Below are 27,598 nucleotides of genomic sequence, written 5' to 3'. Positions count from 1 at the left end.
GAAATTTGACATGAGAGTTCCTAGGTATGATATCCCCATACGTTTTTTTCATTTTTTTGATAAATGTCTTTGATGACGTCATATCCGGCTTTTCGTGAAAGTTGAGGCGGCACTGTCACGCCCTCATTGACAGTGTGTGTGTGTGGGTGCGTGTGTGTGTGTGTGCGTGCGTGTGTGCATGCCTTTTATTATTAGTGATATTTGTTGTTTAGAGCCCAGTCAACCACAAAGGGATCTTAGGCCAAAAGTTCACATGAAAATGAAAGTGTGTGAGTAAATCTGCACATGTTATTTTTTTTAATTTCGATTTCGAAGCGTGATAAGCGCAGATTCGTCTGTCTGTCGGTGTGTCCGTCACAAACATGTGCACGCGAGTTCTCCAAAACATTCTCAACATCGTGATTACCGCCAATCCAATAGATCCCTGGACTTTCGAGATGACAAGAAAATATCGGGCGCATTTACGTGATTTGTAAAATATTGTACAAATTGTGAGGCTTGGTTCCCAACCTTTTCTCCGTTATTCAAATGAAGACCACGATGATCTTTTTTCTCGTTTCTCTCACTTTGATAGATAGACGGTATTGTATTATTCCCCGGACAATAGGCAAAGATAGATGTTCTCTCCGTTGTTCTCTTTTATGAAAGAAGTTTTGATGTAAGCTTCCCGGCGCTACGGCCATATCATCGATCAAGAAGTCCAGAAAAGAGCCAATTCTCCAGCTCCATTGCATATCTGTGCCTCTCTATTGGCTGTCTCTTTCGCCTTTTATCTTGGTCTCGTTGTCTCTGTCTTTCTCTCAGTCTCTGCGTCTCTGTCGCTGTATGTCTGTGTGTCTGTCTGTCTGTCTGTCTCTGTGTCTCTCTCTCTGTGGCTCACACGGACACACACACACACACACACAAACACACACACACACACACACCACACACACACACACACACACACACACACACACAAAATATGTGTTATCAGTCTATGTATTTCGGGTTTCTTTAATAAATTAAGTATAAAGAAAACCAATGTTCTAGTGCTAGTGAATTTCTGCCTCCGCACAAGACCAGCATCTTGCAAAATGTCTCCCAGCGTTTTCCGTCGAAGATCCCACTCATCTGAAAATTGATGGACGTGGCCCAGGGGGATTTCAGCCCTTTCACATTCCTCTCAAGGTTCGTTAAGTTCTGCTAGCATCGTCCTCTCTGGATCTGGTCACGTCCAGAGTCATGATTTCATGCATATGTGGGCCGGTCGAAAAGTTATGGCATTTTTGTTGTCATTGGAATGAAAGGAAATCTGGGTCGTTTAGAGTGAGGGATTCATAATTTAAAAGGGATTTTGTTATTTGTGTTGTTGGGGGTGGGTTTGGGGGGGGGGGCTTTTAGCTGAAGACATTTGGTTATGAATCTACACAGAAGCCTATCATAATAGAAGTATGTATCTACTATTACCAGCAGTCGACACGCGGTGATACATATGCCCTTTGACCTTTCCTTGGGGATATCATTCCTGTACTAAAGATAGAATACGGGGTTGTGGGAAAGCTGCAGTCAAGGGCAATCACGCACTATATTTAATGTTCAATACACGACTCAAAACCTTTGGTATAAATCAAAAAGAATAACATACAAGTACATAGAGTTTAGAAAAGAAGAAACAAAAGTTGAAAAATCATGATTTACAAAAGTTGTTTGGGGACTTGAACTCGAGACCACCGGCTTTGGAAGCAAACGTCTTACCACCGCGCCACAAGTCTTACAAAAATCAAGGCGTGAAAACTAAGACTTGAACTGCCAACGTAACTGCCACGTGCCCGAGTTTTCGAATCGAGCATTTGTTGACTCGTCGTTTTCCCCGTTCGTATTTGTGTTTTGTACGTTTTCTTGATATCATCATTACATGTAGTCGCGATGTTGCCTATGGGGCAATCAATGTTTACTAAGGCCAATGTCACGGTTACTAAAAAAAACAAAAACAAGTCGCGTAATGCGAAAATACAACATTTAGTCAAGCTGTCGAACTCACAGAATGAAACTCAACGCAATGCAATTTTTCAGCAAGACCGTATACTCGTAGCATCGTCAGTCCACCGCTCGTGGCAAAGGCAGTGAAATTGAATTGAATTGAATTGAATTGAACTTTATTTAACAAGGATTAAGATTTAAGGCTACGCCTTTTCTTACAATCTGTCCTTGACAAGAAGAGCGGGGTAGTAGTTGCGCTGAGAAGAATAGCACGCTTTTCTGTACCTCTCTTCGTTTTAACTTTCTGAGCGTGTTTTTAATCCAAACACATCATATCTATATGTTTTTGGAATCAGGAACGGACAAGGAATAAGATGAAAGTGTTTTCAAATTGATTTCGAAAATTCAATTTTTATCATAATTTTTATATTTTTAATTTTCAGAGCTTGTTTTTAATCCAAATATAACATATTTATATGTTTTTGGAATCAGAAAATGATGAAGAATAAGATGAACGTAAATTTGGATCGTTTTATAAAACAAATATTTTTTTTTACAATTTTCAGATTTGTAATGACCAAAGTCATTAATTAATTTTTAAGCCACCAAGCTGAAATGCAATACCGAAGTCCGGCCTTTGTCGAAGATTGCTTGGCCAAAATATCAATCAATTTGATTGAAAAACGAGGGTGTGACAGTGCCGCCTCAACTTTTACAAAAAGCCGGATATGACGTCATCAAAGGTATTTATCGAAAAAAAGAAAAAAACATTCCCAGGAACTCTCATGTAAAATTTCATAAAGATCGGTCCAGTAGTTTGGTTTGAATCGCTCTACACACACACACACACGCATAGACACACACACATACACCACACCCTCGTCTCGATTCCCCCCTCTGCGTTAAAACATTTTAGTCAAAACTTGACTAAATGTAAAAATGAATGGGTAATTCTGGAAGTACTCAAAAATTATGCAACTTTTTTTTATTATTTCGATTCATTTCATAATCCAAAACGTTTGGAATGAAGCAAATGAATAAAATACAAGAATTACGAGTTCAGCAGAAAATAAAAATAAAATTGCCGTCGAAGCAAATCGAACCCGGGACCACAAAAAGAAGGACTAGCGCATGGTCGAGCGCGTTACCAACTGAGCTATTCTGTCGCGCTGCAGGCGAGGGAGATTTTACTTCAAATATTACACTTGAGTTCTCGAGCGTGGCGTCGACTGACTCGAGTTTCCGAGTCTCTCCGTTCGTATTTGTGTATTGTTCTCACTGTCAGGGGCTAATTCAGTTCATAACTGACCCTACGCTCCCGGTCACTTCGTATAAGTTTGGAAAACAATATGAAGTAGCAATAATTTCAAGCGAGATCGACATTATTGATAAGAAATGCATTGACCAATCGCCGAAAAGCGCTGACGTCATTGCATGAAAAATACCCAAAATCCTCTATTCTCGATGACATACTAAGGAGTTAGTTCGGGAGAACGACGATCTATGGACGGTTTGTTATATAAGGGGAAGCAAGCGGTTAAAAACGGGCGTCGATAGAGCGCGTTGATATAGCCAATGAACAGGGATGGGAACTTGTAGTATTTTATAACCAAATCAGTGCCCCATATGGCTTTTTGACCAATCAGGACGGATTCTAGGTGACCCTCTAAATGTTATAACGTTCAGGCAGGGACCCTTTTTGTTTATCAAGCTAAAAATGAACAAGACAAAGTAAAAATTTAAATCAGCAATATCAGTGTGATTTATTCTAAAGAATGACATTTCAAATGCTGTCAGACAATACTCTCTTTATCTAAAATAAAAATACCGAAAAGCGAGTTTTGTCGGTGGGTGCTTTACGGAACAGCGAGGCACCGCCCATCCTCTGAGTGTGCAATGCCGACTCGCTCACTTGAAATCTAAATTATCAAAGTTCGGAAAATCAAGTGAAATTGGGTCACTCGCTTTACATCTTTACGTCATTTCCCATCCGTCTGGAGTCGGTTCTAAATCTGTCGCTCTCTGTTCAACAAGAAAAAGCGAAGCAACCGAAACGCATGTTCAACATGGTTTGTTGTGTGTCAAACGCATTTGACCTGTGAATATTCATCACGTAAGGTGTGTTACTCTGATGGGCTGACCCAGGTCACGAGAATTCTTTAACTGACAGGTATAATCAGGTAGGAGCGCTCCAGTTCCCATTGGCATTGCGGCTGTTCTGTCTAATTCGCGGGGTCTTTTCGAAATTTCTTTTGGTCGAATTAAACGTTAATAAAACCGTTATTTCTAATTGGGATGCTGACTGTTAGCAAATGATAACAGACATGTCTCACAAACGATATCAGCATTCGCCTAAAAGGCTCATGCTTGATATATTTTTTCTCGACATGTCTGTTATCATTTGCTAACAGTCAGCATATTAGAAACTAGATGATTACCCGCTTCGCCGGGTACCGGCTTCGCCGGGAAGAAGTAGAGCCGAATACCCGGCTTCGCCGGGAAGAAGTAGAGGAATACCCGGCTTTGCCGGGATGAAAGCGTTGTGGACAGTGACCTTCTAAAAATAGTAACGGGAATATCCGGCTTCGCCGGGATGAAAGCGTTGTGGACAGTGACCTTCTAAAAATAGTAACGGGAATATGGATTGACGCCACACGAAGGAAGGGAGATAAACGCAAAACACTGGAGAAGATAAGGAAGAGTTACTGGGAATGGATCTGGGAAGATGAACAGAAAAACCAAAATCGGTTGAGCGCTGCGCGCTGTGAGCACGTGTTGAAAATTCTCATCGACCCGGTTGTGTCCGGGGTCTACCTGAATATGCCCACCAAATTTGAAGCAGATCGATCGAGAACTTTGGCCGTGCATCGCGAACACACACACACACACACACACACACACACACACACACACACACACACACACACAGACAGACAGACACAAGTCGTATATATATATATATATATAGATAACTCATATTATTCACTTGTGATCTGCAGGATATAAAGCGAATCCAAATGTTGCAGTTTTCAGCGGCTTCCTTGGGTTGGCAGCAATCTTTTGTGAGTTAATGTAATTACCGCAACATAAAAGTGAAGCACTTAACGTCCCTTTTCATTAACTCAGCACCCTTCGAAGTGACCTTGTCATCACATCCTGATTCATTTTGATCCTTAAAAACACTTCCTCAACTCAGTGAGGTTTTTCTTCTTCGCAAGATTGCATTCCTGCAAAGTTTCGGCATGCATGGAGCTTCTCTGCGACTTTTGCAGCTTCTAAATCACCTAAGCAATCGGCCAGAGAACTTTGGCACTAATGCGCGAATAGTCGCTTCGTGCGTGCTATTCATAATTGATATCAAGCACCCCCGGTAATAAATCTGTCGAGGCTTTTCTTCTCCCGTGTTTCCACAAGACCGCCAGAGCAAATAAAGGACTGATTGCATCACAGCTCGCAGGGCTAGGGAGCCTATTACAGACAAACAGACAATGATTATGGCATCGATTGTGAATGGGAATTGGCGTCAACTCGGATTTCCGGAAAGCGAGCTGCTCACGGATGCGACATTTGTACGCCACTTGGGAGGTCGAGTTCTGTTGTGTTGGGGAAAAAAAAACCCACACCCGCAAACAACAAATTCTGAATGATGTTTTTCCCTCTCCTAATTAGGGAAGAGAAAGGAAAGCAAAGGGAAGAGAAAGGGAAGGGAAGAGAAAGGGAAGAGAAAGGAAAGAGACAAGGAAGAATCCGAGACCTGCCATAGTAGGTCCTAAATCGGAGCCGAATGCTCTGTAATTGGAGCAAATTAAAGCTCTATTTGTGAATTGTCTCATATCGCAGATTTCAGAGAAGGTACAGGAAGTATTATGCTTGTTAAATCAGTTGTCGTCGTCGTCGCTGTGTTGGTTGTTGTTTTCACTGTTGTTGCTTTTGAAGCTGCGCAGTCTAAGGTCCCATGCTCATGATGTCTCTGAGCGTGCAATACATGAACGTTTCGGGACCTGTAGAATACTAACACATACATGCAGCAAAAAGAAAACAAATGTTGCTGCTCGCTGTGCCTGGGGATGGAAAAACAATTATTGAAGAAGTCACTAACAAGAAAACAAGGATTACAAAAAGTCTTCTCAAGGCTTTATAATGAGAAAGGAAAATAAAAAGGTAACCCTCTTGCCTGCTTCAGTCGTTACACATCTTCACCCCTTATTCCTCATCTTTCTTGATAACTAGTTAGCGTCCTCTTTGCGAAGAATGATGTTATTTTCACAGGTTTTTCTTAGCAACCGGCTAAAAAGTCTTGTGAAATGGAGCAAGTAAGGTCATTGAACCGAGAGAAATTGCGTGAAACATGATTATTTTTCAGCAAAAGCAACACGAATCTTACTGGTCTAAAATCTCCAGCTGTCTTTCTCGTGGTCTCTATTGCTCTCTCTATCTCTGTCTCCGTCCCTATCTATATGTCTGTCTGTCTGTCTCTCTCTCTCTCATTTTCTCACTGTGTCTCTGTCAATCTGTCTCAGCCTGTCTCTTTGTCTTTGTTCCTCTCTGTCTGTCTGTCTGTCTGTCTGTCAGTCTGCCTGTCTGTCTGTCTGTCTGTTTGTCAGTCTGTATGTATGTCTCTGTAAGTCTGTCTGTCTGTCTGTCTGTCTGTCTGTCTCTCTCTCTCTCTCTCTCTCTCTCTCTCTCTCTCTATCTCTTTCCTCCTATCCAAGTTAAAGCAATTTACTCTGGAAATGATCCACCATGCTCATGTAATGCCTCACATTAACTAGGTTTCGACGCTCTGGGATGGCAGCAGTGATGTCCACTTGAAAAAGTTAGACTCTCTCTATCGTCGCTCAGCTAAGCTCATTGTAAAGGATAATTTCTCAACAGATATGAAGTTAAAAATGCTTAACTTCCTTCCACTGGAAAAGCATCTTAAGTTAAACAAGGCCATTTTCATGCATAAATTATATAACGGTAAAGTGCCGATTTACATTACATCATTATTTAAAAAAGCTACCGACAGATATGGGTCTGTGAAGTTGATGCCACCGATTCCACGAATTGACCTTTCTAAGACCAGTCTTGCTTTGTCGGGTACATCAGTCTGGATTCATTCCCATCGTCAATCAAGCACTTAAAGTCATTAACAAGTTTTAACAAATGTGTTAAAAAACACTTCATGTCTGAGGAGTTTAACGCGCTTCGATTTACCACACTTAGTATTATGTCAAAAATATGCTGTGCATTTTATATTCCGAACATATTTTTGTTTGTACTATTGTTACATGTTTCATTGCTACCAGCTATTATGCATAATTACCTGCATAGTATGCATTTGATTTTCTTTATGAATAACCACATGTGTATGCTCTTCATGCCTTATCTTCATCATCATCATCGTCATCGTCATCGTCATCGTCATCTTTATCATCACGAGTTTAGGTTTTACGACCTCCTTTTGTTGTTAACTTTTTATTTTTATTTTTAATTTTATCATTGTGTGTCTGTGCGTCCCAAGGACAGATTGTAAAAAAAAGGCGTAGCCTTAAATTTCAATCCTTGTTAAATAAAGTTCAATTCAATTCAATTCTCTCATGTGCCCTTATTCACATGATCTGTGATTCTAAGTCTCATTAGCTTTTCTCTCTCTCTCTCTCTCTCTCTCTCTCTCTCTCTCTCTCTCTCTCTCTCTCTCTCTCTCTCTCTCTATCTCTCTCTCTCTCACACATACACACACGCACCCTCACACACACACACACGCACGCACGCACGCATACACGCACACATACACATACCCACACACACTAACACACACACGCACACACACATACCCACACACACAAACACACACACACACACACGCACACACACACACACACACACACACACACACACACGCTGATCCTAACACCCCTACACCAAACCCCATCTCACACACAGAGTGTATCTGTGGCATCGGTATACATTGCGGATGAGTCTTTGTTTATTATTGACCCCAGACTATTGCGCCAGTAAATCAGCTGATCTCATTTGAAAACCCCACCTTCCAGATAATTGGGAAGGCAGCCTTTTTTTCTTCGACTTTCAAAGAGAGTGTTTCCAGTGAAAAATGAGAGTGCTCAGGAGCGGCCTCCCGAAAGTGGAATGCGGGCTAGAATTTTTGGCCTACATTTTGGGGGCTCTTTTCTTGAAGCAATAAGATGTCAAAAGGTTCTTGTCATCTTCCTTTTTTGTGTCGTGTGCGTCTCTCCTGCTCTTAATTCCGCCACGCGTTTCTCCTCTTCTTCCTCTTCCTTCTACTATTTTGTCAAAATGGAAACGAGTATTCTGCTTGTTGTCCACTGACAGCAAGTGTAATTATGTGTATGCACACACACACAGTTGTCAAGAAACTGGTATTAACTAGAATCACCTTTTTATGGTAACAAACAACCCTTTAAAGTCGAAATCATTTTCTTTGAAAAGTACCGCCCCCCTCTTCCCTTCCTCAAAATGTGTGTATTGTGCATTGCCTTTTAAACATTCTCTCTGTTGCTCCATTCTATAATTTGGGAGAAGACTGATGTTTACAAGTACCAGTTATCCTTTGAAATATGTAAGGAAGTTAGCATTGGTAGCACGCCGCAGCCGCTGCCGGCTAGCTCCAAAGAGATTAACCTGAATTCCCCGGAGAATGTGCGGAGCCATTTTAAAAGCTTGGGGAAAAAACGCGTTTTAAGTGTCTCCGCCTGTACTGTACAGCTACAAGGTTTCTGTTTTTGAACCAGATTACAGACAATGACATTTACAGGACAAGATTCGGTATAGTTTCGTTTGGTTTGATGGGGTGTGGTTTTATTATGAATATGCCATTTTGTGATTGTGAGAAAGACACATGGATTAAAATTAAATTTCCCGCAGTGGGGCACTGCGGTTATGAAATTAAAGGCCCCTCCTGTTTTTGGAACCGCAGGAGCTTTCTAGTTTGCTGTTAGGTAGATTTTTGGTTCCTCTTTCCTGTCATGCTTTCTTTTTCTTCATGAATTCTTTTCTTTTTTTCTGCCTTCTTGCTCATTCACCTGTATTTTTTCCAAAAAATCTCTTCTCTTGCCGCTTGTCTCGCGATTCATGTATAGTTTAATCTGTTAGTGTTCTGATGTAAGCCCAGCAGTAGATAGGTTAAGCCTATTTTAACATACTGGAAACTGGTAATCTTCCAGTAGGTATTAATTTAGTTTTACTAAAGCCTGCTGGGACACAAGTAATGGGTTAGTGCATTTGTAAACAGGAATCGCTTGACAAGTGGCCCCCTTCATCCCCCCCCCTTCCTCGTCCTGATATGTCTCTACGTAGTCGGCTGGACGTTAAGCAACAAATAAACAAACAAATAAGATTAAATTGACCGTCATCAGTATTAGCAGCGGCCTGTTTGGGTATTGTCGTGGCAATACACCTCAAACAATGTATCTGTGTGTCTTCCAAAAAACGCGATGAAAGTATCTAGGCGTGATTCTTCGCACGGGAAGGACAGTGGTGGTTCCCCCCCCCCCCCCCCCCCCCCCGCCCATCCCCTCACCACCATGTGGCTCTGTTATGTGGCCCTGGCCTGTTATGTGGCCCTGTTAGGTTGCCCTGACAACCAAATGACAGCAGCGCATGTCCTCCAGGCGTGTCTTAGTTTTGACATTCTCAGGCAGAACGTCCGGAGCACGGAAACTTCATTTTCATATTCATTTTGATTTCAGTTTTCATTACTCTATTGTCCCATGATTGGGATTACTGTATTATCCTATCGCTGGGAAATGCGGGCGCTTTTCCTCCACGTGGAAAACTAGCAGTAACAGAGTCGCGCTACCCAGGTGCGTGCTTGTGTAGGTGTAATCAGCCACTTGCTTTTTTTGCGGAATGACCGAGGTCACTTTGGTGACACGGGGTAGGACATGGATACTGTCTCTGAGTCGGCATATAAAGTTGACCTGTGTTCGTCCTGGCCCGGATTCGAACCCATGACCTGCGGATCACATGTCTATAGTGCTCTACCAAGTGAAAAGTGTTGGGCCCAGCCGAGTCCATCGATGGAGAGCCTTTCGGTCGGACCGGACTGACAATTTGACCAGTCTGTGAACGACACAAGAACGACAATTTGACCAGTCTGTGAACGACACAAGAACGACAATTTGACCAGTCTGTGAACGACACAAGAACGACAATTTGACCAGTCTGTGAACGACACAAGAACGACCATTTGACCAGTCTGTGAACGACACAAGAACGACAATTTGACCAGTCTGTCAACGACACGAGAACGACAATTTGACCAGTCTGTCAACGACACAAGAACGACAATTTGCAGCAATTAGCAGATCAATATAATGTGTTGCAGCTGTATAGAGAGTATTGCTGTCAATGCTGAGACACTATTGCTCTTCGTGTTAGCGGCTTTGACGGAATGTTTTGTTTTTGTTTTTATATTTAGTCAAGTTTTGACTAAATATTTTAACATCGAGGGGGAATCGAAACGAGGGTCGTGGTGTATGTGTGTGTGAGTGTGTGTGCGTGCGTGCGTGTAGAGCGATTCAGACCAAACTACTGGACCGATCTTTATGAAATTTAACATGAGAGTTCCTGGGATTGATATCCCCATACGTTTTTTTCATTTTTTTGATAAATGTCTTTGATGACGTCATATCCGGCTTTTCGTGAAAGTTGAGGCGGCACTGTCACGCCCTCATTTTTCAACCAAATTGGTTGAAATTTTGGTCAAGTAATCTTCGACGAAGCCCGGACTTTGGTATTGCATTTCAGCTTGGTGGCTTAAAAATTAATTAATAACTTTGGTCATTAAAAATCTGAAAATTGTAAAAAAAATATTTCTTTTATAAAACGATCCAAATTTACGTTTATCTTATTCTCCATCATTTGCTGATTCCAAAAACATATAAATATGTTATATTCGGATTAAAAACAAGCTCTGAAAATTAAATATATAAAAATTATTATCAAAATTAAATTGTCGAAATCAATTTAAAAACACTTTCATCTTATTCCTGGTTGGTTCCTGATTCCAAAAACATATAGATATGATATGTTTGGATTAAAAACACGCTCAGAAAGTTAAAACGAAGAGAGGTACAGAAAAGCGTGCTATCCTTCTTAGCGCAACTACTACCCCGCTCTTCTTGTCAATTTCACTGCCTTTGCCATGAGCGGTGGACTGACGATGCTACGAGTATACGGTCTTGCTGAAAAATGGCATTGCGTTCAGTTTCATTCTGTGAGTTCCACAGCTACTTGACTAAATATTGTATTTTCGCCTTACGCGACTTGTTTGTTTTCTTCTTCTTAACATAAACTGCGCACTATTCCTTCTTGTGTCCGTATTTTCGTAGGGCATATTTACAGATTGTGGGGCAGAAACTTTTGTCCAGATAATATGGCAATTTCACCAACGATAGACAACAGACCCTGCGTTTTTCGTTGTCAAGGACACCCTCTGGCGTCAGCACGGGAACAGTGTTGCAACAATTGCAACTTCTCTGAAACACTGTCATTCCCCCCTCCCCCCCCCCCCCCCCCTGTGTGTGAAACCGTTTTACCCTCTACTTTGGGCAGCCATGCATTTGTTGGTGACAGTGTATTCCTCCTTGCTGAACCAGTGACCAGATTGATTTCACACTAAAATGGCTTGTTTCCTACAACGTGCAGTTTTTGCTATACCTGTGTATACGTCAGTGCAACCAGCATGTAAACTGTGGTCGTTATCTTCAGTCACCACCGGAATTACGCCCTTCTATTATTGTTTCACAATGTATGAATCTTTGTGTTACCTGTCCCAAGATAGGCCAATTGGTCCTAAGAGGACGTACAAATAGTCAGCCTTGATTCCTTGACGTATGGACTGGGTGGCCGAGTGGTAACGCACTTGCGCTCGGAAGCGAGAGGTTGCGTGTTCGACCCTGGGTCAGGCCGCAATTTTCTCCCCCCTTTCCTAACCTAGGTGGTGGGTTCAAGTGCTAGTCTTTCGGATGAGACGAAAAACCGAGGTCCCTTCGTGTACACTACATTGGGGTGTGCACGTTAAAGATCCCACGATTGACAAAAGGGTCTTTCCTGGCAAAATTGTATAGGCATAGATAAAAATGTCCACCAAATACCCGTTTGACTTGGAATAAAGGCCGTGAAAGGTGAATGCTCGCCTAATAGGCTACTGAGCTTTACTGGCCGATGTGAATGCGTTATATATTGTGTGTAAAAAATGTCTGTTTGTCTGTCTGTCTGTAAAAAATTCCATTTCAAACGGCAGAAATTAATATGTAAGCGCCTAGGGCTAAATCTAGATTAGGCGCATAAAAATGATCACAATAATAATAATAATAATAATAATAATGTCCTTGCTTTAGATAGCTGTAATTGCATGACACTGTTGAAATGCTTGCCAAACTTGTGTCCCCTTTACTGAAAAGCATTAATTTTACTACTTTCTAAACAAACAAACAAAAAAAGTGACGTAGATCGCTTTGATGGGGATGCTTGTTCCGGGCATTCTAACGTTTGGATGTCTTTTAAAACACTCTACGAAAACTTGAAGAAAGACAGAAAAGAGCTGAAGGAGTGAGTCATTGAAGAGCAAATAAGACAAGAAACAAAACGAAAGTTGTCAAAAAGCAAAGGTCACTAGACGTCTCATGTCCTAACCTTCGAATCAGAGACAGGTGACACGCATTGTTGATACAATTCTAGCTTAAATTTAGTTATGACCCGGTTTAGCAGCTCACATTGACGGTTTGAAAATTGTGTGTGTGTGTGTCTGTGTGTGTGTCTGTGTGTGTGTGTGCGTGCGTGCGTGCGTGCGTGCGTGTGTGTGTGTGTGGCGTTTATTGGAATCTGAGCAAAGCCGTTTAATAAATCAAAGTTGGATCCATTTGTATCATTGGTGGTATCGTATTGTGTCCTGGAAGTGTTTAATGGTTGCTTGCAATAATACTCTTTTTTAGATGCCGTACGTTCGGGGTCGGTGCTGATTTGGAAACATGTTGAGGGAAAATATTAGAGTTTACAGTTTTGGCCAGTCATCGGTCACTGATGTCAATATCTGGAATGAACGATCTCTCTCGCTCTGGGTCAGGCAAGTGACCCGCTAGATTTCTGCCGTGATGATCAAGGGTAGGAAGAGAGCCATCCATCATTTTGGTAAACGACTGATCGGTTTTATAAAAAAAAAGTGTTCATAGAACTTTTTGTGCTGCCTTTGGTATAATCTCATGAAAACCCCTTTTTCCTGACTCGAAAATCTTATTTATCACTAAAGATCTTGCCAGGGTTTTCCCACTTTGACATACACGAAAGAATTATGCCCGTCTGCTTTGTTCCCACTTCCAAAGATGTGTTTAGTTCATTCTATATTAGATGTTTGGGTTAGGTCCAAGTGCTGTTATGATCCTGTGTAAAAGTGTGTGGTGATTTACAAGTTGGTTACCCCCCGCGGGTTAGGGGGAAGAATTTACCCGATGCTCCCCAGAGGCGACTAACGGATTCTGTTTCTCTTTTTACCCTTGTTAAGTGTTTCTTGTATAGAATATAGTCAATTTTTGTAAAGATTTTAGTCAAGCAGTATGTAAGAAATGTTAAGTCCTTTGTACTGGAAACTTGCATTCTCCCAGTAAGGTAATACATTGTACTACGTTGCAAGCCCCTGGAGCAATTTTTTGATTAGTGCTTTTGTGAACAAGAAACAATTGACAAGTGGCTCTATCCCATCACGATATAACCTTCGTGGTTGAAAACGACGTTAAACACCAAATAAAGAAAGAAAGAAACAAGTTGGTTGACAGAGGGGAGGAGGCCAGTTCAGCCACCGTCTGGGATCAGCCCAGACTTGGACAAGGAATAAGACAATCCCTCCACTATACGCAGACGCCAAAAATGAACAGCCTTGAAATAATATAACGAACCTATAAAAAAGCTATCGCTTCATGCAGACGTTTTCTCTGTGGTTTCTTCGGTGAATTGATCTGGTTTTAAGCCGTTTAGACTCGAGTGCAAAATCGTTACGACAAAATTGATGGGTAGGGCGGACATAGTATATAATTAACCGACCATATTGTCTGTGGCTGATTATTATGGCCATTTCTGTGCACGGTTTGGTATTTGGTGTCACTCTAGAGTGTTATACATGGCCATGGTACCTCCTGTGTGCCGTGAAAAAATGATTCGATTTGACGCAACCCCAAGGGGTTTTAGCGTTTGGGTACGTTAAGTTTTGTCTATGTATTGTCTGTATGTTGTTGTGATCTACGCTTTTGGTTTTATGACATAAAGGCCTCTTACTTCCCGTGGATCATCTTGTAAATCACGATAGATTCGTCCAGCCTTTGATATGTTATGAGCATCTTCCCACTTGGATATGCACCAGTTGACATAGCATAAGAGCATCTTCTCACTTGAGATAAGAGCATCTTCCCACTTGGATTTACACCAGAAACTCACGATCTGTCTGTTTTCAGTACACTGGGGATGAATGTTTTTGCTAAATCAATTTTACTTTGCACCTAAGCCAACCTGCGAAACTAGTTCAGCCACAACAAAAGAAATCCCTGTCCACAGGAAGCAGCATGCTGTGCCGGTGCACTCCTTTATTTTATTTTTCTAAAAGGAGAGTGTGCGTGTGTGCGCGTGTGTGTTTCCAAGCACGTCTGCACACAACATGCATTCCTCATAATACCGAGAGAAGCCATCAACGGTTTATCAATAGGATAATAAAACGCATGCAACCATAGCCCAGAGAATACACCAGCGCCATTAGACTGCACTGTTCTTGCACAAGCTGTTGCATTTTGCATTCTGGATAACAGCTATCAGTGCATATCATGGAATGTGTCCGATAGTGCTCTTCTCAGTTCTACCGAATTTGCATAATTATCTTGTTTGAATCAGGCAAAGGCTGCAGCATATTTCGGATGGAATATTTCATTCCGGGTTTTACGTCGACCACATTGCCAAGAGTTATGGAGAAAATTCAAGTGTGTGGGGTGATTACCCCCCCCCCTTCATTGTCCACCCCTCCCACCACCACCTCGATTTCCCTCCTTTTTTAGAGCTGATTTTATTCGGGTTTTGGAGGTCTCATAGGGCAGAAGGTGAGGGGGGGGCATTGTACACACCTCTACTTCTGTCCATAAACAACCCCCCCCCCTCTCCCCTCAATTTCCCTCCTTTTTAGAGCTGATTTTATTCGGGTTTTGGAGGTCTCATAGGGGAGGGGGGGGGCATTGTACACACCTCTACTTCTGTCCATAAACAACCCCCCCCCCCTCTCCCATCCCCTCCCCCAGCCAATCTCCACTTCTGGAAAACTATATCTTCGTCATTGACCGTATAGGTATATATACAACTACACCGCGAAGAATTTTCGAGTACAAAATTCCCCCTCTCCCACTCCCGCTGACAATCTCTACTTCTTGGTAAATAATATATCTGTCATTGATCGCATAGGTACAGCTACACCGCGAAGAGTTTTCGAGTACAAAATATTATAAATGGTTGCCCTCCTCCCCACCCCCCACCCCCCCCCCCACCCCCCCACCCCACTCCTCCCTAGTACCCATACCTCCTCCCACGAATCCAGCCTTTGGCAAAGTGCGTGTGATATTGACTGGGTACTTACTGTAGTCTGAAAGGCGAGAGAGGGAGCATTATTCCGCCAGGCCACCAAAGCCTTTTTCAGTCATATTTGAACAGAAAAGACGTCTGCCATATATACAATCTCGACACTGCTTTGTGAGACTTATGTGGTTTACAGCGACTGTGTAAGGGTTTGAGTCGTAAATAGGCTGAGAGCGAACGTGCATATATGTGTACAACTGTGTTTGTGTGGAGAGTGTAGAGTGTGGAGGTGTAGGGTGTGGAGAGTGTGGAGAGTGTAGAGTGTGGAGAGAGTGGAGAGTGTGGAGAGTGTAGAGTGTGGAGAGTGTACAGGTTCCAAAAGCCAGGGAAACAGTACTAGTGTGCGTGATCTGAGTAACATATTCATGTTTTAGTTCTTGCAGCAGTTTTGCTCGCGGAATTACGATGTAAGTGACCGAATATCCTTATTTGTAAGTATAGGCCAAGGCCGTAAAAGTATAATAGGTTCTTTGTTATGTCTTAAAAGTCCGTGAACTAATCTGTGTGGTATGTGATTTATGAAAAAGAGAGTCTTCGAAGTTCTAGCAGCAGTCTTGCTATATCAAAAAGGGTGAGAGTGACCGAACATTCTTCTTCTGTGACCGTAAAGGTAGATACCCTGAAAGACCAGGGCGTCTGGTATAGGTTCTGAAAGTCGATGACCGTGCCTAACTTGCCTTCCGTGCGAATGGAAGAGTGTTCCGATGTTTAGTTGCAGACTTGATGCACAGAAGGCGTATTAGCTGCGTGTTGGTTCAACACGTTGTGTTGTGTGTTGCCCCAAGTTATTTATGTATGTGTAGTTGCTCTTCTTGTCTTTGGTCGCTGCTTTGGTGTTTCAGCATAGACGATTTGGCCGAAACATGTGCATGACCATTACTTCTCATGGACAGAGTCGATGTTTCAGCGTGTGTTATTTGGCCAAAACATCTGACTGCAGATTCATGTTTCGAACGGACTTCGGTTGTGCAGTGTGTACGCTTTGACCAAAATGCCAGACTGACGTTTTATATAACAATTTCCACAATGCACAATTTGGCCAAAACAGCCCAGTACGTGCTACCGTACGTGCGTCTTGCAAAATCGGTGTTTTAGCCCACATCATCTGGCAACAATTCTGACTGACGATTCATGCTTCGCAAATATTCAGTAATTCACAATGCACAACTAATCCAAAACATCTCTGCCTGCTGACTCATACGTGACATGCACATTATTTTGAAAAAGCATCTGTCATTACAATAGCGCTATCTTCATTGTCATTGATAGTGTCACAATGAAAAGTATGGCCCACGTTGGATCGTTTGCAGAACTTTGTGAACGTTACACTTTGTTAAACTCTCGTTTACTGTTTTACTTACTTCTAAAAATAGAATGTACGTTAACTTCGTAAACTGGCATGTCTTAACAAAAATAAGATAAAGAGGTTTACGTACTTCTGATTTTCTTTCCAGTGATCATTAAGTCCATTTCACTTAATTAAGAGGTTCTTCCGTCTCAATGTAGTTGACGCTCTACGCCGGTTTTCGTACCTAATATCTTGTTACGCCTTCGCGCGGAAGCTGGATGGCTACGAAATCCGACTAGATTAAGTGTTTTCTTACACCCTATTTGGTTCTTCGTGGCAAAAGCCGGTAGCTAAATCCACCCTCGTCAGACTGGCATCACGAACACAGAACGTCAGCTACAATTGCGCTGATTGCAAGAGGCTCAGAAGGTCTTTGACGGTCAGGCGGATCTGTGGTGTATTGTACCGTTTGTGAATGAGACCGGTGTGTCCATCAGAATATTCAAGATGGAGAAGGAGGCAATTCCTCTACAAGGAGAGAGAGGGGGGCGGAGAGGGGAGGGAGGGAGAAAGAGAGAGGAGGGAGGTAGAGAGGGGGTGGAGACAGATGGGAGGTAGGGAGAGAGACAGAGAGGAAGGGAGAGCGAAAGAGAGAGAAAAAGAGAGAGAAAGAGAGAGAGAGAGAGAGAGAGAGAGAGAGAGAGAGAGAGAGAGAGGCAGACAGACAGACAGCGACAGACAGAAGAGAGAGAGAGAGAAGAGAGAGAGTGAGAGAACAAGATGCTGACCTTATGTTCACATAATACTCACAACCACACACCAATACAACGCAATACTTTCCTAGAACTGTGTAAACAAAGATCTGAGTACGAAAAGCAGTTGCAATGCGTTAACGGTGTGTTAAACTCCCCTACGTGCAGTGAAATGTAAAAGTGTTTGAGTGTAACATCGATGAGTGCAATAATCAACTTGTGGGTTTGTGTGTGTGTTGCAGGCTAAATGGTAGGAATGATGGGCTGTACGTCTTCCAAAAAAACACAGATGTCGAAGTCGGAAAAGGGTGAGTGAACTTCCTCTGTGGGATTTTGTGATTGTGGTTGTGTGCGTGCGTGTGTGTGTGTGTGTGTGTGTGTGTGTGTGTGTGTGTGTGTGTGTGTGTGTGCGTGCGTGCGCGCGAGAGCATGCGTGCGTGCGTGCGTGTGTGTGTGCGTGCTTGCGTGCCTGCCTGCCTGCGTCTGTCTGTCTGTCTGTCTGTCTGTCTGTCTGTCTGTCTGTCAGCCTCTCTGTTCTCTCTGTACGTGTTTCTGTCTTCGTTTGTCTTATATAAAGAATAATGCCACAAACGCTGAAGTTATGTGTGTCTTAAATTCGTACGTTTAAAACTTCACAATCGCCCACAATACGAGCTTCTTCTTTTTGTTTGTTTACCCTCGCATAGCTCACTGTTTACTGAAATTTTCTCTTTGCTGAAATGTCGCTGACACTTCACTTGTCTCCTTGCTGAATTAAAGATAGCTAAGTATTATATGTCTTGTCCAAGTGCTTGCACTTCCCAGACAAAATGGCCACTAACTAGTATGATGTCACCCGCTACTGAAGCTGTCTCGTTGTAAAATTCGTATGTACGAAATAAACGGTTTCACAGGTGTCCACATGTGACTTTTTTTAATTTTCCCCCGTCCATCGCTGTTTTTCAATTTCCTCTGCTTGAAATGTCGAGGACAGTTTATGTGTCTTTTTGCTGATTTGAAGATTGTAGCCATCTGTTCGTCCCATGCCAAGTCTTCGTCTGTTTTCGGTTTTCTGCATTCTTGTGTTGTTCTTTTTTTATGTTTTTATAATTACCTTTTTCAATTTAGTTTAAGTTAAAGAGGGTTGTTTTCTTAGGATAGGAGGGGGTCTTTTGTCTTGACAGATTTTAAACTCCGTTTAAAGTAAGTATTGCTGGGTTGATTTTTAACTTCTAAAAATATCGCCCGTATCTTGTATCAAAGTACTGTTTGATCGAAGTATTGGCCCTATTCCACACAGGCCACGAATCCCACGATTCAAAATTTTGGCCACGAACTCCCGATTCCGAAAACTCGTAAAAAATTCGTAGTACATTATTAGGCATCGTAACTGAATCGTAATCGATTCGTACGTATTTCTAACTCATTCGGGGATTCGTGGCAACATTTTTGAACAGCTCATAACTTTTGCCACGAATTCCCGATTACTCAAGAATTGCAAGAACTGACTACAAATATATACGAATCAGTTTAAGAACTTCACGAACTGATTACGATTTAACTACGAATCCTAAAATGTATCAATTCGTGGTGATTCGTGGGATTCGTGGTCTGTGTGGAAAAGGGCCATATCCTACGCGTGTATCCTTCCTGCAAAGAATGAAGGAGTATGATACTTCCATGGACCGGTGCTTCGATACAAGATCCTGTGTTCTGCACTAGTGATCAAATCAAATCAAATTTCACTTTACGAGGGTTGTGGCATAAGCAATACAAACGAGCTTCTTTTCAACCAGCCCTCGCCCAGAGAGGGACTACTCTAATATTATATATAAGAGCATGTACGTTAAACATTTACAATATTATATACACACATATATATATATATATATATATAGGATAAGAGCATATACGTTAAACATTTACAAAAGATAAACGTTAAAGTAAAAGGCAGAAAAACTATTCACGGCGGGTGGAGGCGTGTGTGTGGAGGCGCTTCAGTTCGCGCGCGTGTGTGTGAGGATGATCGAGAGAGTCACACGACATGACATGATGGGTGCTCCATTCCTTATAATCAATTCTAAGATCTCTAAGATTATTTATATTCTTTGAAATTGTGTTGGAATTTGTAAACCCGTCAAGTCGTTAATAAGGCTCGTCTGCACTTTCTAGACAAAAAAAGCCACAAGAAAAATATTGCCCGCGCTGAAGCGTGTTGGCTGTAGAATTCTGAAAACACCCACATATTTTTCCAGATCTTCCCCCCCCCCCCCCCCAGTGTGTGTGTGTGTGTGTGTGTGTGTGTGTGTTTTTTTGTGTGTATGTGTGTGTGTGTGCCTGAGTGTGCGTGCGTGCGTGCGTGCGTGCGTGCGTGTGTGTGTGTGTGTGTCAAAACGGCCACAAGAAAAATATCGCCCGCACTGAAGCTTTTTGGCTATACAATTATTCAAACACCCACATATCTTTCCAGATCATCTAAAAAATTTTTTACCTAAATAGCCCTCCGTTGTTCAATTTCCTGGTCGCTGACATTTCGATGACAGTTCACATGTCTCCTTGCTAGATTTACGATTGCTATCCTCTGCTTGTCCAGGTCTTGGGAAAAATTGCTGGCACCAAAAAATATTAACCTGGCACTTTGAAGGATTTCTCATCACGGAGGACTTTGATCAGCAAGATTAAAACTGACATGATAAAAAATTGTTTTTTTCGGAAATTGGTTAAATTTTGAAATGTCGAAATCGTTGTGCATTCCTCTTATCCGCCTCCACCCGCCCCCCCTCCTCCCTTAACCCTACCCCACCCCTTCTCTCTCCCTCTCTCTCTCACTCTCTCTGTCCCTGTCCCTCTGTCTCTGTCTCCCTCTCTCTCTCACTCTCTCTGTCTCTGTCTCCCTGTCTTTGTCTCCCTCTCTCTCTCTCACTCTCTCTGTCTCTGTCTCTCTGTCTTTGTCTCTGTCTCCCTGTCTCTCTCTCTGTCTCTCTCTCTCTCTCTGTCTTTGTCTCTGTCTCCCTGTCTCTCTCTCTGTCTCTTTCTCTCTCTTTGTCTCTGTCTGTCTGTCTGTCTGTCTCTCTCTCTTATCCCATATTAATTACGCATCAACTCTTTGGGATGGCGTCTCTGATATTCACATGAAAAAATTAAACTCTCTACATCGTCGGGCAGCTAAAATCATGTTAAATGGTCCACAATTATCAGCTGATTTGAAGTTAAAGAATCTAAACTACCTGCCGCTAGTTAAACAGTTACAGTTTAATAAGACTGTAATGATGTACAAAGTATATCATGGCGAAGTGCCCAACTATATTCAGGACCTATTTCACAGAGTCACCGAAAGGTACGGGTCTATCAATTTTCTACCACCAATACCCAGGATTGATTTGTTCAAAACTAGTCAAGCCTTCTCTGGCTCTATGGTGTGGAACTCCATTCCGTCTGTAATAAGATCATTAACCTCACTAAAGAGTTTTAAACAAGCTCTGCATAATCATTATATGTCTACCTAGATGGCTACTAGTCTTAACATGTGCAAGTAGCTGTCAACAATTGGCAAAGCTTTATGAATTACGAAAATATGTTCTTTATTGCATGTATCATGTGGAATTTATGTTGCGATTTTCCATCATCAACATCATCATCATCATTATCATCATCAAATCATCATCATCATCATCATCATCATCATCATCATTATCTTCATCATCTTCATCATCATCATTTACACCATAATAGTCATTGTAAGCATTAGGCCTAAAAAAAAATAGGTGTGGTTACGGTAACCCGACCTACCCTATTTTTAGGGGCCGACCCTATAACTTTTTATTACATTTGTCCAAAAAACCCCACAAAAACCAAGAAAACGAGTACAGAAAACGCAATGAAAGCGAAAACGCCCGAGTCGCACACTTATTTCCCTGTCAAGTAGGTTTAATTTGTACACATTAGAAAAAAAAGTTTAAAAAAAAAAGTGATTGTCTACCTTCCTACCCTATTTTTTTTGGCTATGTTACTGTAACCACACCTCTTTTTTTTTGGCCTTAAAGGTACTTAACTTGTCAAATCCAGGTGCACGGAGCCCCTGGGGCTTTTGGTCATACCTCAGGCAGCAATCCGTTAGAAGAACTACCAAGTTTCATTGACTTGCACCCTGACGGGCGCTGTGGCGTGGTGGTAAGACGTCGGCCTCTTAATCGGAAGGTCGAGGGTTCGAATCCCGGCCGCGGCCGCCTGGTGGGTTAAGTGTGGAGATTTTTCCGATCTCCCAGGTCAACTTATGTGCAGACCTGCTAGTGGCTTATCCCCCTTCGTGTGTACACGCAAGCACAAGACCAAGTGCGCACGGAAAAGATCCTGTAATCCATGTCAGAGTTCGGTGGGTTATAGAAACACGAAAATACCCAGCATGCTTCCTCCGAAAGCGGCGTATGGCTGCCTAAATGGCGGGGTAAAAACGGTCATACACGTAAATACGTGGGAGTTTCAGCCCACGAACGAAGAAGAATAATTGACTTGCACCCAAAGAGTCAAGAACTGCGATTTTTTTAGGAATTAATTTCGTACTCGGACCCGGCTGGTCTTGACCTATTTTTGGATCTAAATTTAGATCAGGTAGATCACCACATGCACAAAAAGACACGTCACTAAGCAAACTATGTCAGACATCATCATGAGTTTGTGTAAAACAAAATGGAGGCCGGAATCACTCAGTTGAATCGAACTCCGACCAAACACCACGTAATAACTAGGTTAATTTATGCACTCGCGTGAACAAGAAACTGTCGAGCTTCACAGATGTCGTCGTTGGGTAGTTTTGGGTTTGTTTTACTACCATAGGAGGATTTTTGAACTGTAAATGCACTCAGCTGCAACAAAAACGCAAAACGAAGGCTGTGAGCTGCACTGTGCCTTTAATGTAAACGTTGGTATTGTGTGAATTTTACCGTCGATCACTTTACATGTGTAACCTCAATTAACATGTTGCATGTTTCGCTTTTGCTTTGTATGTTGCTTACTTTGTCATTTTGTTGTTTGTGTTTATTTGCTTGTTTGCTTACTTGTCGATTGTTTGCTGGGTCGTTCGTTTAATTTGTTTATTTGTCATGTTGCTTTACTTGTTTATCATTTATTAGACATTTGTATTAGAAGTAAGGACCGGTTGTAAGAAAAGGCGTCGCCTTAAACCTCTATCCTTGAAAAATAAAGTTCCATCATCATCATCATCTCTCTCTCTCACTCTCTCTCGCTCTCTCTAACACACACACACACATACACACAAACACACACACACACACACACGCGCACACACACACACACGCACACACGCACACACACACACACACAAACACACATACACACACAACACACACACACACACACACACACACACACACACACACGCACACGCACACTAACACTGAAAGAGTTTTGCCCGGCCTGATTCGATTTGGTATCCACATCATCTTTGAACACATTGATCACTGTTCCCTACCCCCACTCCCCGTCGCCTACAACCCCCCCCCCCCCCCCCCCCCCCCCCTTCCGACCCTAAAACCACCTCACTTAGCTTTCTTTCTTCCCTTATTGACTGACATTTTCCGTTACGCCTGTTGACAACTCTGAAACGGGGTTATAATGGCCGAGGATTGTTTTACCATTGATCAGCAAATAAATGCCGTAGCAAGTGTGGTGCTTTATGCGATGCCACACCCAGATCTTGGGACTAAAAGGGACCTTCTTGCTTATGTAATCATCTTGTTAATCAGCATAGACTTGCATCCCGGTGTAACACGAAATTTTTACTCCACGAAAAATTCACTCCGGAGTAAAAATTTCGTACGAAATTCTTACTCCGAGTAAATTTTTCGAACGAGAAAAAAACCCCAAGGCACGAAAAAATTACTCCCTCCACGAAATTTTTACTCCCCATTTTTTGTGCTTCCAGTAAAAAATCTCGTGCGCAAAAATGGGATGCGGGCGAAGGGATAATGCCAATAATGTGATCTCGTACAAACGAATGTCGCGCTACCCTCCCTCCACCCCTTCCACCACCAAGACTAACAGGGGACAAGGGAGTATAAATTCCGTACACCTGGCATGGGAAGTTAAATTGCTCTGTTAGGGTGAAGTACTTTATTCGTTTTTTTATTCGTCAGGGGAGTAACATTTGTGTACGAAATGTTTACTCGGAACTCACCTGTCGTGGGGAGTAATTTTCTCGTGTAATGGGGGAGTGCTTTTTTCGTAAAGGGAGTAACATTTTCGTATGAGTAATTTTCTCGTGTTACACCGGCCTTTTTCTAAGAAAAGAGTATCCTTCCCCTTGGCTAACAACACCGTGTTCTAGATGATCGAACGTGTAGCAGAGACCTGTACGTGTAGAAATTGCGTCACCCGTGACTCACTTTTTTCTCCAGTGTTCCAAATGCATTCGTTGTTTTGCTCCCACCAAGACTGAAGATCTTGGCAAACGCGTGACGTAAAAACTAGATTTGATGACGTTTCCCATACACGTCCTGAAAAGTGCTGATCTAGATCTTGCTGATAACACCGAAAGACTACACTCTCAACTAGAAGTGTTCCACTGTGAACACACTTTTTGTAACATCTTGTCAGTAAACTTTCTTTCTTTATTTGGTGTTTAACGTCGTTTTCAACCACGAAGGGTTATATCGCGACGGTTGTCAGTAAACACTGTCAGTAATTCTACTAGCAAAACTAGCACACATGGTAAACTCTAAATAGAATTTACAAGGTGTGCTACTTTGCAAGTATGATTATATAGTATCTCAAACAGTGTTCACAAGTGGTTACATTGGAACACTTCCAGTGTAGAGTGAACAAACTGCAAGACTATTCACTGTGTGCTATTTAGTGCGCAAAGTCAGGATTCGTGCGCTGATATAAGCTTCATTTCATAAATCTTGTGTCGATCTGCAAAATTATGAATGCAAATAAATTCCCAACTTGAACAGGAAGCAGCCAGGCTGTTTGTTTGTTTGTTTGTTTGTTTGTTTGCTTAACGCCCAGCCGACCACGAAGGGCCATATCAGGGCGGTGCTGCTTTGACATATAACGTGCGCCACACACAAGACAAAAGTCGCAGCACAGGCTTCATGTCTCACCCAGTCACATTATTCTGACACCGGACCAACCAGTCCTAGCACTAACCCCATAATGCCAGACGCCAGGCGGAGCAGCCACTAGATTGCCAATTTTAAAGTCTTAGGTAGGGGAAGGGCTCCTAATATGGACCGGCTCCTAATATGGACCACCTCTTGATCTGACAAACTAACAGCGCTAGAGCGCTAAAAACAGTTTCATTCGCTGTATTCACCCTCTCTGGATAACTTGCACATGTCAAAACAGTTGCAGAAACACAAACCTCAAAACCGTTAGGCTTTTTCTCTTTTTACATTTAGTCAAGTTTTGACTAAATGTTTTAACATAGAGGGGGGAATCGAGACGAGGGTCGTGGTGTATGTGTGTGTGTGTGTGTGTGTGTGTGTGTGTGTGTGTGTGTGTGTGTGTGTGTGTGTGTGTGTGTGTGTGTGTGTGTGTGTGTGTGTGTCTGTCTGTCTGTCTGTCTGTGTGTGTGTGTAGAGCGATTCAGACTAAACTACTGGGCCGATCTTTATGAAATTTGACATGAGAGTTCCTGGGTATGATATCCCCGGACGTTTTTTTCTTTTTTTCGATAAATACCTTTGATGACGTCATATCCGGCTTTTTGTAAAAGTTGAGGCGGCACTGTCACACCCTCATTTTTCAATCAAATTGATTGAAATTTTGGCAAAGCAATCTTCGACGAAGGCCGGGGTTTGGTATTGCATTTCAGCTTGGTGGCTTAAAAACTAATGAGTGAGTTTGGTCATTAAAAATCGTAAACTTGTTATTAAAATTATTTTTTTATTAAACGATCCAAAAACAATTTCATCTTATTCTTCGTCATTTTCTTATTCCAAAAACATATACATATGTTATATTTGGATTAAAAACAAGCTCTGAAAATTAAAAATATAAAAATTATGATCAAAATTAAATTTCTGAAATCGTTTTAAAAACTAATTCATCTTGTTCCTTGTCGGTTCCTGATTCCAAAAACATATAGATATGATATGTTTGGATTAGAAACACGCTCAGAAAGTTAAAACGAAGAGAGCTACAGTAAAGCGTGCTATGAAGCACAGCGCAAGCGCTACCGCGCCAAACAGGCTCGTCACTTTCACTGCCTTTTGCACTAGCGGGGGACTACGTTCAGTTTCATTCTGTGAGTTCCACAGCTTGACTAAATGTAGTAATTTCGCCTTACGCGACTTGTTTTCACTTTTTGCAGCGTTCACTCTAAATTTGACGCATAAAACGGACTCGTTTCTGTCCACAGCCAAAGCTTTTATCACACAAAAATTGCTATATATGACAGCTAAGATCGTATTTTTTACATTTTAGCAGTTTTGACCCCGAGTTTCTACTGCAAACAAAAAATAATAGCACAATCTCAAAGTATGAGTGAGTCCCCTTCAACAAATCGAAGAAAATAAAAGCTAAAGGCTATTTTCATTAATTCATTAAGAAGCTTGCTGAAAATAACCTATAACTAGCCTTCGAGCTTTCAAAAAAATATATCAAATTGTCTTCTTTTTGTGGAAGTTGATAATTTCACTTATTTTCACTCTGTTTTTGATATGCTTCTTTAGTTTCCTGGTGTGCTTCAAATAATGCTCTCATCAACCCGAAACAGATAAATCTAAAGCATATTTGAATTAGTCTGACATGCACAATAAGTTGTATCATGTTATTTTGAAGTATAGGGGGCTTTTGACAGTGATCCGTGAAGGCCGCATTACTGGTCCATATTAGGAGCCTGGGCGCCTAATACGGACCATTTGTGATTTTTTTCTGCATTTAATTTTTGCTGAATGTCTATCAAAGCTATTTCACTCTAATTAGGCCTAACGGTTCACTTAAGAGAGAAGGACTACCAAACACAAAATGAAACTTCTTCGCAAGAAAACAAGCTAGTTATTAGCATGAAACAAAAAGTGGTCCATAATAGGAGCCCTTCCCCTATGACCTGGCCGGGGTTCGAACCCACGACCTTCCGATCACGGAGCGGACGCCTTACCACTAGGCCAACCGTGCCGGTCAGCAAGGCTGTTGAATGTGGGTATGATAGTGGACAGAAGCACGTATCCCACGTAAAAGCTAATCACCATTGCTATAAGGCCACACAAAAAATAGTCTGTTTACGGTAACCCGACCGACCCTATTTTTTCGCGCGACCCTAGACTTTTTTTAGGCATTTGGGGGAGAAAAAAAAATTTAAAAAAAATAACGTAAAAATATGTTTTTTGAGAAAAAAAAATAAAAAAAAAATCCCGACTTACCGACCCTATTTTTTTGGCCTATGTTACCGTAAACAGACCTTTTTTTGTTGTTGGCCTAATTGCATGAAGGCGGCATTTTACTTTGAAAAGGATTTGAATAAATTATGTAAACGAAGAGGGTGGTATAGCTTTGTTGGTAGTTCACTTGACTTGTGATCCTTGGGTCACGGGTTCTAATCCAGGTCGGGGCGGACACGGGTCAACTTTTAGTGCAGACTCAGAGACGGTATCCATGTCCCACCCCCATGTCACCACTGTGGCACGTAAGAGACATCGATCATTTTGCCATAAGTGCATGGGGGGGGGGGGGGGGCTGATGACACTAAACACGCGAACACCTTGTTGGCGCGACTCTTGTTGCTGCTAGCTTGCCACTGAGAGGAAGCGACCCGAATAGACGTTTTCCGGAAATAACTCTGTCAGGCTTTTCAGCGGTCTGGTAGAGTAAGAGCCCCTTTTACATCGGACACGTTTGTCACAACTTCCGGGGCATATTCCACACTTACGATCTGGCCTTTGTCCTGCGATTTCCCAGCAATAAAGTATTGGAAATGGAAATGAACATCTGTGACCATAATCATGAACGTTTTAGTGTGAAGGGGGGC

General features: G+C 42.1%; 1 protein-coding gene across 1 annotated transcript in view; it reads left to right on the top strand.

The window, feature by feature from the left end:
- LOC138968857 (serine/threonine-protein phosphatase with EF-hands 1-like) overlaps nucleotides 1–27,598 on the top strand; it is a gene marked incomplete in the record, with an annotated part of 113,924 nt that overhangs the window by 9,742 nt on the left and 76,584 nt on the right. The window contains 1 exon segment of the mRNA XM_070341523.1: nucleotides 17,874–17,939. Within this exon segment, the coding sequence (XP_070197624.1) occupies nucleotides 17,879–17,939 (61 nt within the window).

The sequence above is a fragment of the Littorina saxatilis genome, linkage group LG6, assembly GCF_037325665.1.
Source record: "Littorina saxatilis isolate snail1 linkage group LG6, US_GU_Lsax_2.0, whole genome shotgun sequence".
NCBI classification, from domain to species: Eukaryota; Metazoa; Mollusca; class Gastropoda; order Littorinimorpha; family Littorinidae; genus Littorina; species Littorina saxatilis.
Note: the sequence above shows the minus strand (reverse complement) of the source record. Positions and strands in the feature narration are given on the sequence as shown.